At 42.5% G+C, this 18,371-nt stretch overlaps 1 protein-coding gene across 2 annotated transcripts in view; it reads left to right on the top strand.

The window, feature by feature from the left end:
* HEPHL1 (hephaestin like 1) overlaps positions 1-18,371 on the top strand; it is a 93,761-nt gene that overhangs the window by 2,893 nt on the left and 72,497 nt on the right. For both annotated transcript variants that reach the window (XM_029208575.1, XM_029208574.1), the window contains exon 2: positions 17,944-18,188. In XM_029208575.1, coding sequence (XP_029064408.1) covers positions 17,944-18,188 — 245 coding nt within the window. The remainder of the gene's footprint in view (positions 1-17,943; positions 18,189-18,371) is intronic.

Below are 18,371 nucleotides of genomic sequence, written 5' to 3'. Positions count from 1 at the left end.
TGCTTGAAGACCACAGGACACATGTCTCAGGTGCCATGGTTCACAAGTGTCATGGGTGCCACAGGTGACATATGTGAAGATGTCACGATTATGGGACAAGTATGGAGTTCACTATGTGTGCTCTGCATTGTGCCATTTCCCCCAGAGGAACGAATCATCCTGGGTGATGTGACCATGCCTCTTAGCTTCTGCAGGATGAGTAGGCAGCACTTCTGAGGACTCTCTGCTGGTTAGTTATTCACACCCAGAAAGTGCCCAATATTTAGAAGTTCATGACAGCCGGGTGCCTAGTATTCCATTATGAGTGGAAAGAGCCTAGACTAGAAACCAGGAGACCTGACTTCTAGTCCTTGCTCTGCCCCCAACCTGCTGTGTAACCTTGAACATGTCACATAATCTCTCTGAACATCAATTTCCTTACTTTGTATAACAAGGGAGTTGAAACACAATCCTTAAAGTCACTTGAGAAGTATAATTCTAAGGCATTAGACATAATTTTCAAAACCAAATGAAAAACATCTTACCTTACTTGCCAGTTCTAGAAAGATTTTTTGCAATGCAAGGAGAGAGATGATTTGCAAATGTTCAGCCTAGAAATCAGAGTTGAAGAAAGCCCGAGAGTGGGGATATGTGACAATTTTTGAAGTATTCTATATTTTTATTTACCTATTCATTTTTCCCCTATTCTTTAAGAATGGTCTCCAATTCTTCACTTCACCCACAGAGTTTTTCCCCACAGCCCTGGCTTATTCTGATCAGCTTCCTTCGCAACCCCTCATGGAGCTTTACCTGGTGTCTTTATCTGGCCTTGGACACAGTGTTTCCTTCTCCCTGCTTTGCTCTCTAGTGGTTTGATGTATACCAGTCACCTCTGCAGCTGGAAGATGAGTGCTCTGTTGGTGGAGAGGAAGGCCCAGCATATGTAAAATAACCCCTCTTCCCTACACAGAGTTTGTCAGTGACAGTGACCCATGGAAGACTGAGAAAGGCCGGTCATTTGGAATCAGAAGTTCCTTAAAAAACTACAAATAGAACTACCATACGACCCAGCAATCCCACTACTGGGCATATACCCTGAGAAAACCATAATTCAAAAAGAGTCATGTACCAAAATGTTCATTGCAGCTCTATTTACAATAGCCAGGACATGGAAGCAACCTAAGTGTCCATCAACAGATGAATGGATAAAGAAGATGTGGCACATATATACAATGGAATATTACTCAGCCATAAAAAGGAAATGAAATTGAGTTATTTGTGGTGAGGTGGATGGACCTAGAGTGTGTCATACAGAGTGAAGTAAGTCAGAAAGAGAAAAACAAATACCGTATGCTAACACATATATATGGAATCTAAGAAAAAAAAAAAAAGGTCATGAAGAACCTAGGAGTAAACGGGAATAAAGACACGGACCTACTAGAGCATGAACTTGAGGATATGGGGAGGGGGAAGGGTAAGCTGGGACAAAGTGAGAGAGTGGCATGTACATATATACACTACCAAACGTAAAGTGGATAGTTAGTGGGAAGTAGCCGCATAGCACAGGGAGATCAGCTAGGTGGTTTGTGACCGCCTGGAGGGGTGGGATAGGGAGGGTGGGAGGGAGGGAGATGCAGGAGGGAAGAGATATGGGAACATGTGTATATGAATAACTGATTCACTTTGTTATAAAGCAGAAACTAACACACCATTGTAAAGCAATTATACTCCAATAAAGATGTTAAAAAAAATTGCTATTTACTGATCACACACACACAAAAAAAGTAAGAACTAATCACTGTCAATTTAGTTGTTCTGGTTGCTTTATCTTTGAATAAGGGGAATGGGCAAAAATTAGGGGGAAAGAAAGGTGAGTGCCAAAGTTTCAGTGATGTAAAAAATCTTGGAAACCAAAATTAGGCAGTGCCAAGAGCCTAATAAATCCTGATTTACAAGGATGAGATAAGAAATAAATTGAAATCATTTCACCAAGGTATGATAGCCATCAGATGGTGCCATTTAACTTTCCAACTTGGTACCTTTTCTTGATCATAGGGGTCAAAAACATAATTGAGACTATAAGCATGGATGTTTCCTAGAAAGTATAGGATTTAGGAGTTACATTCTATTTAGAAAATTTTTCTCCTGATGAATATATTCCTCCTCTTCACCATTGGGCTTAATGGGGACATAGGGCTCCTTGACTTGCCTGGGGATGGTGTTAGCATTTGATTCACTCCTGCCAGTCCTGCTCATAAAGTGCTTAATTAAGATGTGACTGTGCTTCTGTGGTAAAGCCTGGTCTTTAATGGAACCAGAGTGGATCACCTTATTTAAAGTTACAATTCTTACCAAGATCTCCTTAGGCCACCAACACACATGCAGGTTGTTTTTCTTCCCAGTGAAATGCAGGGGTCTTCATGGGTGAAGACCCACGAACTCACGGGCAGACCCATACTTGGACACGAGTGAAACTGATGACTGCTCAAACCCCAAGTTAGGGTCTGTTAAGGGAGTTTACCCAGCCATATCACTGTGGCAGCCCAGTTGACGGCAAAGGGTTTTGAACACCCCCTATGAGCAGGCCCTAGGATGGGGAAGGCCCTGTATGTTTACCTGAAAGAAGAGCCAACTGAAGGGAAGCAGGTAGAGGAAGAGAAAGGCTTTTATAAGCTTTGAAATAAAGAGAAGGATCTCACCTCATTAGTGCTTGGTCTTAGACAGAGGATGACTTTCAAATCTCAACTTCTATCTTATCAGCAGAAAAAATCATGTGTTGGGCCTGATGCCTTGTGAATCTCTTGGGCTTACTATATCAGTTAGTGATTGCTTTGGGCTGCCAGTAAAGACAAGACTAGAGTGGCTTAAATAAATTAGGGTTTGATATACTCTTATGAAAGAAATGCAGAGGTGGCCAGTCTAAGGCTGGTGGGACAGCTGGCATGATAGGATTTCAGAGGCCTTCTATATTTCTGACCCACTATCCTTAGGATGTGACTTTACTCCTCAAGGAAGCTTATGGTCACAAAATGGCTGCTAGGACTCAGCCCTCATGCCTGTTATCCAAGAAGGAAGAGAGAAAGGGGAAAGGTAGAAGGGACATAATTCCTGCTGCATCAGCCCTTTAAAGGGTTCTCATGAAAACCCCACCCAACCAATTCTACTTACATCTGATTGGATACTCAAAGACACAAAGAGGGTGTGGAAATATAGTCTTTTAGTTTTGTGCTTTTTTGGGCCTGAATAAAAGCAGGGTTTGATTCTGTTACTAAGAAAGGGAGCAAGAATATAAGGCAGCTGGCAGTCCCTGCCACCTTCCCCTCCCTAATTCTCCCTTTTCCCCATCCTTCATGAACACCATCTTAGTCCCCCTCTTCCCTTTCTCACCTCTGGATAGTGGGACACCAAGGTCTGTGGGGTTTGAGAGAACTCAAAGACAATACAATAGCTGTCCTTGAGTCCTTACTATATTCCAGGAATTGTCATTAAAGCTTTCCCTGCCATGTATAGGGGTGACAGATCTCCTGCCCTGGTCAGGGGAACCAGGAGGCCCAGGAAAGTTTTCCTTAGCCAAGTGTAGTCCAAGTGGTCTAACAAGATGCCAAGGCAGCCTTGCCTCCTGGCGAGTGTGGGGCTCTGGCATCAACTGAGAAGCTTAGAATTCTTGCTCCATTTACTAGGCAAGTAGTTGAGTCGTCTTCTTCTTTTTTTTTTTTTGCCTCAATTTTCTCATAAGTGAGATGGGGATAATGACAGTCGTTGCATGGGGGGGAAGGTATATTCATCCCCTGTGGCTGCTGGAACAGATTATCACAAACTAGGTGGCTTAAAAGAAGAGAAATTTATTCTCACCCAGTTCTGGAGATCAGAAGTCTGAAATGAAGGTGTTGGCGGGGCCACACTCCCTCTGGAGGCTCTAAGGGAGAATCCACTCATTGCCTCTTTCAGCTTCTGGGGACTGCTGGCAATTCTTGGCTTGTGGTGGCATCACTCCAATCTCTGCCTCCGTCTTCATATCACCTTCTCCTCTGTGTGTGTCTTATCTCCTCCTTATGAGAACACTTTTGCTGGCACTTAGGACTCACCTGGATTATCCAGGATCATCTCCTCATCTCAAAATCCTTAACTTAATTACATCGGCAAGGACTCTTTCTCCAAATAATAGGATTAGGATGTCAATTTATCTTTGGAAGCCATCATCAGCCCACCACAGGGTGGGTATCAGGAGATATGTAAATGCTCAGATGTGGTGCCGGCACTGGGTTAGCGCTCAGGAAATGTTTGTCTTCATGGTAGCCCTCCTGTCTTGAGGGGTTCTCTGGAGAGCAGGATATCCATGGGAAAGAGACCTCAGAAGGCCACATTTTCCTCTTTTCTAGTTAGAGTTCTGCCAGAAACGATCATAACTCCCCTGACTCCCATTGATTGAGCGCTAACTCTCCCAGACACTGTGCATGGGGTTCCACATCTCATTTACCCCTCACAGTGGCTCTGCCATGGTCAGCGGTTTACAGCTGAGAAAACTGGGGTTCAGAGAAGTTAAGTCACTTCCCCAAAACCTCACAATGTCAAGGCAGGCATTGGAATTCAAGCTCATTCTCTTTTCCCTTTACTGTGTGTATTTGGCGCCTGAGGGGCTTCTGTGGAAATGAAGTGGGAGAAGGGGGAACTCAAGACTTAGGGGATGCCAGGGGGAAACCAGGGTGTGCAAGGTGTAGAGAAGCGCATCACTGGATGGGATAGCTTCAAAAACTATTAACCTGATTAAGAAGGGCTTGGCTGTGCCCGAGCTGCAACTCAAAACTGCCATCTTCACCCTTCCTTTTGCCACGTGGCACTTGTCCCAATCTAGTCCTGTTTTCGCATTGGTGAACCTCAGCCCATCTCAAGCTCAGACAACACCATTTGTCCTTATTGTGACTGCATGATCTCACATGTTTGCTCTGACCACACCCTCTGCTGATGTTACTTTGCAACTCGTCTTCATCCTGCATCCCCCCAACACACACTCAGACATTTGGGCTCTATACAGTTAGTTGTCCCTTAATATAGAAAACTCGGTGTTGCTATTTATTCACCAATGCATATGTTTTGTCTTCCCAACCAGATGGGAAATCTCTTGAATACAAGGACTGAGAATTATACATCTTGACTCCACTTTCTAATTTAATGTCCCATATACAGTAGAGGTTCAACAACTGCTCGATGGTTGAATGGAAGGGAAAAAAAATCCCACTAAAAGATCCAGGTTGTGGGGGACGGAGGTGCTGGTGAGCTGCACAGCCCCAATGAGCTACAAACCCCTCGGAATCTAAACTGGCATCCCACCTCTGCACTGGTTAGAGGATTTCCACAGGCAGGTTCATTCTGACAATGGTTGATCTCACCTGCCTATGGAAGGTGTCTCCCTTCACAGTATTGCCCCTGGCCTTGGCAATGTAAACGTTTTGTCTTTAAAGCAGTAGCTAATGGGACACTTCCCAACCCCACTGGATTCCTTCACAGCAGGAAATAGACACGTCCTCAGCTTGAGTCAAAATGTTGGAATGTAGGTTGAGGATGAATCTGAGGCGTGGTGATTACTCAGTCACTCAGAGTGGGGTCACCCTGCAGCTACAATAAAAATACAATATACAACCCAACAACTTGGGCATTCTAATGAGTGCATTCAAGCTAAACCGGAGGCTGCTTCCTGTGGATGGCCCCTTGAAGTCACCCACCTGCTTTGTTCCTTGGGCAAGATTTGCATCTTCTAAGACTCATAAGAGCTGGAGCTTCTGTCCTATTGTTACATGTGTATTATGTATTGTTAGGGGTGGTTTGCTGCATAGACACTGGAAAGACTTTCTCTTACTTCCACCCCTCTCCTACCTTTTTTTTTTTCACACCACCACCCCCACTCCCCACCGCTTACCCCCCTTGGTGTCCATGCATTTGTTCTCTACATCTGTGTCTCTATTTCTGCCCTGCAAACTGGTTCATCTGTACCATTTTTCTAGGTTCCACATATTTGCGTTAATATGCATTATTTGTTTTTCTGTTTCTGACTTACTTCATTCTGTATAACAGTCTCTAGGTCCATCCACATCTCTACAAATGACCCAGTTTCGTTCCTTTTTATGGCTGAGTAATATTCCATTGTATATATGTACCACATCTCCTTTATCCATTCATCTGTCAAAGGGCATTTAGGTTGCTTCCATAACCTGGTTATTGTAAATAGTCTTGCAATAAAAATTGGGATGCATCTGTCTTTTTGAATTACGTTTTTTTTCTGGGTATATGCCCAGTAGTGGGATTACTGGGTCATATGTTAATTCTATTTTTAGTTTTTTAAGGAACCTCCATACTGTTCTCCATAGTGGCTGTATCAATTTACATTCCCACCAACAGTGCAAGAGGGTCCCCTTTTCTCCACACCCTCTCCAGCATTTGTTGTTTGTGGATTTTCTGATGATGCCCATTCTAACTGGTGTGAGGTGATACCTCACTGTAGTTTTGATTTGCATTTCTCTAATAATTAGTGATGTTGAGCAGCTTTTCATGTGCTTCTTGGCCATCTGTATGTATTCTTTGGAGAAATGTCTGTTTAGGTCTTCTGCCCAGTTTTGGATTGGGTTGTTTGTTTCTTTAATATTGAGCTGCATGAGCTGTTTATATATTTTGGAGATTAATCCTTTGTCCGTTGATTCGTTTGCAAATATTTTCTCCGATTCTGAGGGTTGTCTTTTCGTCTAGTTTATGGTTTCCTTTGCTGTGCAAAAGCTCTGAAGTTTCATTAGGCCCCATTTGTTTATTTTTATTTCCATTACTCTAGGAGGTGGATCAAAAAAGATCTTGCTGTGATTTATGTCCTCTAAGAGTTTTATAGTGTTTGGTTTTACATAGGTCTCTAATCCATTTTGAATTTATTTTTGTGTATGGTGTTAGGGAGTGTTCTAATTTCATTCTTTACATGTAGCTGTCCAGTTTTCCCAGCACCACTTATTGAACAGAATGTCTTTTCTCCATTGTATATCCTTGACTCCTTTGTCATAGATTAGTTGGCCATAGGTGCATGGGTTTATTTCTGGGCTTTCTATCTTGTTCCATTGATCTATGTTTCTGTTTTTGTGCCAGTACCATATTGTCTTGATTACTGTAGCTTTGTAGTATAGTCTGAAGTTAGGGAGTCTGATTCCTCCACCTCTGGTTTTTTCCCTCAAGACTGCTTTTGCTATTTGGGGTTTTTGTGCCTCCATACAAATTTTTAGATTTTTTGTTCTAGTTCCATAGAAAATGCCATTGGTAATTTGATAGGGATTGCATTGAATCTGTAGACTGCTGTGGGCAGTATAGTCATTTTCACAATATTGATTCTTCCAATCAAAGAACATGGTATATCTCTCCATCTGTTGGTATCATCTTTAATTTCTTTCATCAGTGTCTTATAGTTTTCTGCACACAGGTCTTTTGTCTCCCTAGGTAGGTTTATTCCTAGGTATTTTATTCTTTTTGTTGCAATGGTAAATGGGAGTGTTTCCTTAATTTCTCTTTCAGATTTTTCATCATTAGTGCATAGGAATGCAAGAGATTTCTGTGCATTAATTTTCTATCCTGCAACTTTACCAAATTCATTGATTAGTTCCAGCAGTTTTCTGGTGGCATCTTTAGGATTCTCTATGTATAGTATCATGTCATCTGCAAACAGTGACCGTCTTACTTCTTCTTTTCCAGTTTGGATTGCTTTTATTCCTTTTTCTCCTCTGATTGCCATGGCTAAGACTTCCACAACTATGTTGGATAACAGTGGTGAGATGGACATCCTTGTCTTGTTCCTGCTCTTAGAGGAAATCCTTTCAGTTTTTCACCATTGAGAATGATGTTTGCTGTGGGTTTGTCGTTTATGGCTTTTATTATGTTGAGGTAGCTTCCCTCTATGCCCACCTTCTGGAGAGTTTTTATCATAAATCGGTGTTGAATTTTGTCAAAAGCTTTTTCTGCATCTATTGAGATGATCATATGGTGTTTATTCTTCAGTTTGTTAATATGGTGTATCACATTGATTGATTTGCATATATTGAAGAATCCTTGCATCCCTGGGATAAATCCCACTTGGTTAAGGTGTATGATCCTTTTAATGTGTTGTTGGTTCTGTTTGCTAGTATTTTGTTGAGGATTTTTGCAACTATAATCATGAGTGATACTGGTCTGTAATTTTCTTTTTTTGTAGTATCTTTGTCTGGTTTTGGTATCAGGGTGATATTGGCCTCACAAAATGAATTTGGGAGTGTTCCTTCCTCTGCAAGTTTCTGGAAGAGTTTGAGAAGGTTGGGTGCTAGCTCTTCTCTAAATGTTTGATAGAATTCACCTGTGAAACCATCTGGTCCTGGACTTTTTTTTGTTGGAAGATTTTTAATCACAGTTTCAATTTCATTACTTGTGATTGGTCTGTTCATATTTTCTACTTCTTCCTGGTTCAGTCTTGGGAGGTTATACCATTCTAAGAATTTGTCCATTTCTTCCAGGTTGTCCATTTTATTGGCATAGAGTTGCTTGTAGTAGTCTCTTAGGATGCTTTGTATTTCTGCGGTGTCTGTTGTAACTTTTCCTTTTTCATTTCTGATTTTTTTGATTTGAATCCTCTCCCTCTCTTTCTTGATGAGTCTGGCTAATGGTTTATCAATTTTGTTTATCTTCTCAAAGAACCAGCTTTTAGTTTTATTGATCTTTGCTATTGTTTTCTTTGTTTCTATTTGATTTATTTCTGCTCTGATCTTTATGATTTCTTTCCTTCTGCTAACTTTGGGTTTTGTTTGTTCTTCTTTCTCTAGTCCTTTAGGTGTAAGTTTAGATTGTTTATTTGAGATTTTTCTTGTTTCTTGAGGTAGGCTTGTATAGCTATAAACTTCCCACTTAGAACTGCTTTTGCTGCATCCCATAGGTTTTGGATCATCGTGTTTTCATTGTCATGTGTCTCTAGGTATTTTTGATTTCCTATTTGATTTCTTCAGTGATCTCTTTGTTATTTAGTAATGTATTGTTTAGCCTCCATGTGTTTGTGTTTTTTAGGTTTTTTTCCCTGTAATTGATTTCTCTTCTCATAGAGTTGTGGTCAGCAAAGATGCTTGATATGATTTCAATTTTTTTAAACTTACTGAGGCTTGATTTGTGACCCAAGATGTGATGTATCCTGGAGAATATTCTGTGCACACTTGAAAAGAAAGTGTAATCTTCTGTTTTTCGATGGAATGTCCTATAAATATCAATTAAATCTATCAGGTCTATTGTGTCATTTAACCCTTGTGTTTCCTTATTAATTTTCAGTTTGGATGATCTGTCCATTGGTGTAAGTGAGGTGTTAGAGTCCCCCCACTATTTCTGTGTCACTGTCAATTTCCTCTTTTATAGCAGTTGCCTTATGTATTGAGGTGCTCCTATGTTGGGTGCATATATATTTATAATTGTTATGTCTTCTTCTAGGATTGATCCCTTCATCATTATGTAGTGTCCTTCCTTGTCTCTTGTAACATTCTTTATTTTAAAGTATATTTTATCTAATATGATTATTTCTACTCCAGCTTTCTTTTGATTTCCATTTGCATGGACTATCTTTTTCCATCCCCTCACTTTCAGTCTCTATGTGTCCCTAGGTCTGAAGTGGGTCTCTTGTAGACAGCATATATATGGGTTTTGCTTTTGTATCCATTCAGCAAGCCTGTGTCTTTTGGTTGGAGCATTTATTCCATTCACGATTAAGGTAATTATCGATATGTATGTCCTATTACCATTTTCTTAATCGTTTTGGGTTTGTTTTTGTAGGTCCTTTTCTTCTCTTGTGTTTCCCACTTAGAGAAGTTCCTTTAGCATTTGTTGTAGAGCTGGTTTGGTGGTGCTGAATTCTCTTAGCTTTTGCTTGTCTGTAAAGCTTTTGATTTCTCCATCAAATCTGAATGAGATCCTTTTTGGGCAGAGTAATCTTGGTTGTAGGTTTTTGCCTTTCATCACTTTAAGTATATCATGCCACTCCCTTCTGGCTTGTAGAGTTTCTGCTGAGAAATTAGCTGTTAAGCTTATGGGATTTCCCTTGTATGTTATTTGTCATTTTTCCCTTGCTGCTTTCAATAATTTTTCTTTGTTTTTAATTTTTGCCCATTTGATTACTATGTGCCTTGGTTCATCCTGTATTGTACTCTCTGTTCTTCCTGGACTTGGGTGGCTATTTCCTTTCCCATGTTAGGGAAATTTTCAACTATAATCTCTTCAAGTATTTTCTTGGGTCCTTTCTCTCTCTTGTCTCCTTCTGGGACCCCCATAATGTGAACGTTGTTGCGTTTAGTGTTGTCCCAGAGTTCTCTTACGCTGTCTCCATTTCTTTTCATTCTTTTTTCTTTATTCTGTTCTGCAGTGGTGAATTCCACCATTCTGTCTTCCAGGTCACTTATCCATTCTTCTGCCTCAGTTATTCTGCTATTGATTCCTTCTAGTGTATTTTTCATTTCTATTATTGTATTGTTCATCTCTGTTTGTTTGTTCTTTAATTCCTCTAGGTCTTTGTTAAACATTTCTTGCATCTTCTCGATCTTTGCCTCCTTTCTTTTTCCGAGGTCCTGGATCATCTTCACTGTCATTATTCTGAATTCTTTTTCTGGAAGGTTGCCTATCTCCACTTCAGTTAGTTGTTTTTCTGGGGTCTTCTCTTTTTCCTTCATCTGGTACACAGCCCTCTGCCTTTCCATCTTGCCTATCTTTCTATGAATGTGGTTTTTGTTTCACAGGCTGCAGATTTGTAGTTCTTCTTGCTTCTCTCCCCTATCTTCTCCATTTTCTATAGTTCCTATGGATTTAAACAGTTCCTATGGTTTCAAATAGTTACTATGGGTTTTATGCTAAGTACTACAGAAATGTGATTTCCAAACTTGCATGCACATTGGAATTGTATTAGTCAGAATAGGTCAAGTTGCGCTACAGAAGCAAACAAGCCCCAAATCTCAGGAGCTTGATATCACAGAGGTATATTTCTCATCCACTCTGGTTCACAGAGGTCCAATGACTCCAGGACAGCTGTCCTCCCCAAACAAACTAGCAGCCAGGCTGCTTGGATCTGGAGATCTTACTATCTTCATTGGAGGCTTCCCCTACAGCAGAGGAAGTTAGGAGTCTTGCAATGGCAGTTAAATGCCCTGGTTCAGAAGTGACACATATTACTTCCACTCATAGCCCGTTTGCCAAAATCCCATAGCCCCACCTAACTGTGAAAGCTCTTTAATCTCCCCTTTTCATGGGAGGAAAGAAAAATCAGAATGGGCAAGCACTAGAATGCCCTGTTGTAGGAACTGTTTGGTGAGGAAAAATAAAGATATCACAGGTCCTGCCAGCAGAAAGTCTGATTCAATTGCCCTGAAATGGGGCGTGACATTTTTGGGAAATGTCCCAGATAATTCTGATATTGTTGGTACATGGGTGGACATTTAGGAACAACTATGATAGAAAACCTAATTCTCTCTTGGAGTGACCATTGGCTGTTTAGGTGATAAGAATGACACACATCCATGAATGCACAAAACAAGTTGATATATAACTCAGTACTAAAATATGCAGTATATGCAATGCGTTGTAGGAAGGCAGCGAACACTTCCCCTCCCTCCGATATGCTCGCCTGTTGTTAAGGTGGCTTTGCCAGACAACTCATGGTAAGGAACTCTTGCTCAGTACACATTTCCATGTAGGTATATGTGTGTGCATGCATGGACACACATGCTGGGAGCCTGAAGTAGAGAAGTGAGGAGGCTCAGATGTCCATCTCTCCCACAGAGCCTGTTGGAATGACAAGCTCCTATGAATAATCTCATTATAGCTTTTTACACTTCAGGCTGAACCTAGAGAGGACACCAGAGATTCTGAATCTAATCCTTGCTCTGTCATTGACTTACTGGGTGACCAGTTTAAAACCAGACAACTCTGCCTACTCTGGGACTAATTAGCCAGCCTGAGGATGACTCAGTTCTCCCTCTGCTCTTCTTCCTTCTTCTTCTGAACATTCCGTTCAATTAGGACTAGTATTTAGCTGCTAGTTAACAGAAAAACACTGTTTTCTTAAGCCCAAAAAACACTGGCTTAAGTCTATTTATTGACTTACACAAAAGAAGTCCAGAGGTTGGCAACTTCAGGGTCCCAGATTCTTTTGGCTTTCCACTTGACCATCCCTAGGGTGTGACCTTCTTCCTCATTCTCTCAAGATGGCTGCTAAAGCTCCAGTGGTCATGTCTTCATTTTGGGCATGGATAATGGGAAGAACAAAGGACAGAAAGGGTCTCTACTAGCTGAGTCCAGAGAAGTACCAGGGAGTGATATATGCTTACATCTCATTGGCTAGAACTATGTCACATGACCATCCAAGCTGCAAGTGAGGCTGGGAAACACAAGAGCCTCTATCATAAAGCCCCATTGTCAGGCATCCAGACTTTTTGTCCCATTCCCTTGCACACGGAAATGCAGGCTTCTGCCTTGTAGAGCAGAAGAAGTGAACTCCTGCTCCTGGGCAGACACGTGTAGGCTCAGTGGATACACAGAGGCAGAAGACCTCGTGTGCACATACCCAAGTGTCCCCAAGACCTCGGTCCTGATGCTTAGATAGTGGACTTGGATTTGTCAAACCAGAGGCTGAGCAGGTGCTGTGCTCCCTGGTCAGGATGCCAATCTCCCCTGTGGGGAAGGAGCTCTCACCCTCACAGCACACTTTGTGGTGGCAGCTGTGTTTTCAGAGGTGGAAGGCACACAAGAAGAGAAGTTTGACCCCTCAGTAGCCAAACAGCCTGCACCCTCTTGTCTAAATAAAATGTGAGCTTGTTTTTATTATGAAAGTAAGTACAATGGTACAGAGTAAAACATTGCCACAGTACGGTAGAGGGTGAGTAATAGTAAACTTCTCGTCCCTTCTTGCTCCTGTCTGTGGCCTCAGTCCCACGTCCCAGAAACTACACTTTATGGTTTCCCTGGCCGTATTTCCAAATGTTTTCTTTGCATGTATATGTACATTGTTAAAAACACACACACAAATGGGATCATACTTTACATGCTGTTCTGCAATTTGCTCTTACCATTTAGCATCTTGGTGATCATGCCATCTTGCTACCTGTAGAAACACCTAAGTCTTTTGTATGGCTAAGTGGTATGACTGTGCCATAATTTATTTTCCCAGTCACCAGCTGTAGAAATTTGTCTTTCCAGGCTTTTGCTACCTAGATCATTGTTATAATTCTCTGACCCTTTTGTCCGGATTCCTGTGTTCTCAGTTCCATTATCTGGATTGGAAGCTGAGCCTGGCATCTGGGGGAGAGAGAGCTTTGCTGCCTCTGGGGGGACTGGCCCTGTGATTCCTGGAGCACTGGCCTTTCTCTGGTCAGGCCCATCCCTGGCTTCTACGTGGGGGCCTGAACCACGGCTTCCTCCTTTGTCCCAGGAACCTCCCCCCATACTGACTCCATACAAAGGGCAGGGTGGGGTCAGCACATGAGCATGCCTGGGCAGGCTAGTAATCTGGTGTTCTGGGCAGATAAATAATTTGGGACTCCTTCAACTGATATCTGCAAAAACATTTGTTCAACCCTTATTTGGAGGAAAGGCTGCATGCAGAGGAGAGGAGCACGTTGATCTCTGGCTCCATCATCCTGAAAAGTCTGCAGGGTGGGTAAAACTACCATTCATACTAGAGACTGCTGGGAGCTTTGTTGCAGGAACTGCTTGGGAGCTTGTATCTGAGTCACTGGTATACGATCATTTGATAATGTCTTCAAGGTGATGAACATGAAGCCCTGAAAATACCTGTTATTTTGCTTTTTGATCTGTCGTGCTTAATGAAGCTAACAGAAATCCATTGCTGATACAGAGACTATCAGACCTGGTATGGCTCCATCAACAAAGGAATTCTAGGGCATTCCCTGGCAGTCCAGTGGTTAGGACTCAGCACTTCCACTGCCATGGCCTAGTTTCAATCCCTGTTCAGGGAACTAAGATCCCGCAAGCCGAAGAGAGTGCAGCCAAAAAAAAAAGAAAAAAAAGGAATTCTCTGCTGAGATAGGACCCAGAAAGAGGAAAGAGGAGGGGAGGAAAGTTGGGAAAACATGATGTTGAAGTAAAGAGAGACAGTGAAACTTCCCAAGTTGGCCAGAGAAAGAACCAGATCAGACAGAGCAAGCAGATGCCATATCCGGGCCACCGGGAAAGGGAGGCTCAGCTAAGTTGAGGTCAGGTCAGCTCAGGTCAGACACCAAGGAAGAAAATCCCCCAAATCAACCATGAAGGTAAACAGAGCCTTGGTCAGCTATGTAGGCTTGGTATTCAGAGGTGGAAGCTCAGGAAGGAGTCTGATCAAGTGAGCAGAAGCAGGTGGGCAAAATCAGATAGATGGGTACAATGAAGAGAAGTCAGATATGGGGTTCTACCAAAATTGTCTTCCCAAAACAAGTATATGGTCAAATTTCCTGCTCAAGAATCTTCAGGGGCTATTAATTGTAGATATAATATATACTAATGCGTTAATCCAGCATTCACAGTTCACTACAATTTCACTCCCATTGAGTACTGACCTCTAATTCCTCTCCCGCTCCCCTACCCCCTTGCTCAAGCCATCCCTTCTACTTGGAGAACCCATCGTCTCTCCCTCTCTCCTAAATTCTCAGGGCATTTTATTCTCCTCTTATAATTCTTATTCATCTCTCTTGTGCGGCCAATACTGTCTTTGTCCCTTGGGTCCTGTTCATATTTTTATCTAAGCAACACCTAGCCCTGCACCTCACATGCTTTAGGTCCTCAATCTGTACTTGTTGAAAGTCAGCAGAACAGTTTTCAAGCTCATCACAGGACTGAAATAGGGGAGATGCATGTGAGAACTCTGGGAGAGTTCTCAAAGGTGTGACGTGCACTGATGGGATAGACAGACCCTATTGCAGGGTCAGGGAGGGTCTTCCTTTTGATCTCTATCCACAGTAGTCATGTAAGTTGTCAAGTGCTTGTCTTATCATGGGGAGACAGTCATACATGGGTATAAACTTTATATATTCTGGTCCAGGAAATATGTCTACCTCAGGAGGACCACTGTTCCTGGGTCTGTCTCTGGACAGAATGGGAATGTGGCTTGGGTCCAGCTACAGACTGAACCCCAACTATCTAAGGGTTTATATCTCTGCATACTGATGTCTGAGGCTGGGACCTGGGACAGGAAAAGGATACCTGAATCATGGCATCTGCCTAGGGTTCTGACTCAGATGAGAGAGAGGAATCAAAGGGGGAAAGTGTGCCCTATACTGGGAGGGGTGAGGCAGGGGAAGAATTGGTGCAGGGCACTCTGGGGGAAGCTGGGAGTCTGGAGTTGCCTCACAACTGTTTGGGTTGCAATGTCATAGAGCAGATCTTCTAAGGTCTTTTACATCCAACTGGTCTAGCCCTCATAGAAGTTTCTGGGAGATTCTCTCCTTGGATTAGCCATATGGTTGCCAGAAGCTCTAGACTCACATCCCCAGTTCCAAGTGCACAAAAAAAGAGATCCTTCACAAGTCCCTAGTTTCCCTCGGATTGAAGCAATCAGCCACTCTATAGCTGTCCCTGAACTAATCACTGTGGTCCAGGGTGGCTTGGTTGGGGGAAGAATTACACCTATTTGTCCAGGCCTGGATCACAAGCCTTCCCTCCACCAATGTATGAGGGGGCTTAGTGTGCTAATAGTTTAGGGTGAGTCACTTGCTCCATTGCTGCAGGTGGGTGTGGTGCCCCACCCAAAGCATATATAGAATGAGAATGGGAGAGGTGTCCTCTTAGACCAAAGAATGTAGTGTGGGTGCAGAGTTGGTAAAATGTCTGCTCTATCAGCCCTTTCCATCTTCTTTGCTTGGGTAACTCTTCTTTGCTCTTTGAGACCACATTTAGGCATTAGTTCATCTAGGAAACCTCATCTGATCTGTCTTACACTCAAGATTACATGCCTGTGTTCTCATAATGTTACTGCACCGAATGTGGATCCACGTACCCAGTGCACAGCAAAGCCAATCTACTAATACCGGTTGTGGTGATGGAAAGTACAGCATTTATTGCAAGGCACTCAACATGGGGCCAAGCAAAGAGAACAGGCAGCTCATGCTCAAAAGACCCAAATTCCCCAGTGGTTTTCAGGGAAGGGTTTTTAAAGGTGAGGTCGAGGGATGTGTGATCAGCTTGGGTACATCCTTCTGATTGGTTGGTGGTGAGGTAATGGTGGCGTTTCGGGAGTCAACATCATCACCCTCTTGGTTCCAGCTGGACTGGGGTTGACGTGCTGGTGGTCAGCATGTGGTTAACTTCTTCCTCCTGGTGGGGGTTTTAGTATCTGCAAAACAACTCAAGGATATGGCTCAGGGTATTTTCTATAGCACCCGGCGAGGAACCAAAAGTCCTTGACTTTGTTTTATGGCTAAACTATTCTTTTGTCTTGCTTGACTGTTTTCCTTTGTTTCTACATTTTCTCACTTCTCTGATTAAATTTGCTCTCTGGAACCTGGGGAAGGCCCAGGAGGCTAAAGCTTTTCTACAAACAAGAGGTGGGGGACACCAGGGGCCTGTCACTGGTAAGTCCCCATAGAGTCCTTCTTGGTTTCAATAACTCTTCCTTCTAGAATGAGAGCTCCTTCAAGTCTTTGAATTTTTTCTCTGTATCCCCAGGACTGAGTACAGGGCTTGAGATACTTACAGTTTGTTGAATGACTGAGAAGTAATGCATGCACGTGTGCAGGAGTGTGTGCCAGAGTGGGACTTGTCTGTTGACTCAGCTTCATTGGAATGGCTGCACCCAGGAGCTATTGCTCAAGCAGAAGCCAATACTTCTGGGATTGGAGCACTAATCACATAGATTGAGAGTGGGGAAGGGGGTTCCACCTCCCGGGAGAAGATGGTATGACCACCTGCAAAATAGTGTCACCAGTGTTGCTATTGTCTCAGGCTCCCAAACCCTGGGACTGAGTCTCCCTCTCACCCCAGGAGGACATCTGGTTATATTAAGTCCTAGAATCCTGTTTTTTTCACATCCATCCCTTTTTTTCCTATTGCATCACACCTTCCTAATCTCCTGACAACCTCCCTGCCCCCCATCTTTGCTATCCCCTTTGCCTGACTCCTCTAAAACTTTCACACCACTGCCGTAAGGATCATTCCTAAATACTGATTGTCATGTCACCCATTTTATGGAAAACCTCAGTGAGTCCTCAGTTCTTCCAAGATCAATTCTAAATTCTTCAACCTATGATAACCATATGATAAAGTTCATTATCAGTCTTTCCCCAGATTTTACACACATCCATACTTCTCGCTACTCACCTTCCAGAACTCTGCCCCAGCCTATAACTTGCTTTCCCCCCACATCACCCATACTTCTTCCTCCTTGTTGCTCATGCTCTGTCCCTGCTTAGTGTCCTCAACTTTTCCATTTTGTTATCCAATCCTACTTCTCCTTAATTTCTGCATTTTATATGAGGTTTTTCTGACCTCTTTGACTCACAGCAATCTTTTCCTTCTGTGAACAAATATATTCCCAGAAAAACTGAGCCAATATCCATTGCATCAACCACTCCATTGGTACTTACTTAATCATATATTGCTCTGAGTAGTTACTTAATTTTTTCATTATTAGATCATAGACTCCTACTGAGAATGCAGTAAGTGCATAATAAGTGTTTGTTGAATGAAAAGGGGCAAATGGACAGTGTGACTTTAGAATATTTTGGTTTTGTTTTAGTTTGGTTGTGAATACTATTTGTTTCTGGCTTGTCACTTAACTCTTAGGCTCCATTTCCTCACTAATAAATTGAGGATAATCTTACCAACTTTACAGAGGCTGAAGGGTTTTTGTGAACACCAAATGAGAAATCATGCTTACAAGTACTTTATGGACTATTAAAGTAAGCTATTAGGATTTCTCTTTTAATTTCAATTATAAAATATTTTCCTTCTTACTTTTAGACTTGCAACCTTATTTCTCAAAAGAGGACCCAACAGGATAGGCGGTATTTACAAAAAGGCTGTTTACAGACACTACACAGATGAGACCTATTCCACGGAGATCCCCAAACCTCCCTGGCTTGGATTCTTGGGCCCTATCTTGAGAGCTGAAGTGGGTGATGTGATTGTCATCCATTTAAAGAACTTTGCTTCCCGACCCTACTCCTTGCATCCACATGGCGTTTTCTACAACAAAGATTCAGAAGGTAAATATCAATCCTATATTATTGGTGTCTTCTCTCTCCTTCTTAAGTAAGGCAGCTGTCAGCTGCGGTGAACGGAATTCTAAGAGCGCATTCCAATATTACACGTATTCTTTTGTCTTCTCCCTGCCTCCCTTTTCCCCTCCCCTCCTCCTCCCCCTCCCCCTCCCCTCCTCCTCCCCCTCC

This window comes from Monodon monoceros, unplaced genomic scaffold (assembly GCF_005190385.1).
Source record: "Monodon monoceros isolate NGI ecotype Baffin Bay Population unplaced genomic scaffold, NGI_Narwhal_1 Super_Scaffold_7, whole genome shotgun sequence".
Classification (NCBI taxonomy): domain Eukaryota; kingdom Metazoa; phylum Chordata; class Mammalia; order Artiodactyla; family Monodontidae; genus Monodon; species Monodon monoceros.
Note: the sequence above shows the minus strand (reverse complement) of the source record. Positions and strands in the feature narration are given on the sequence as shown.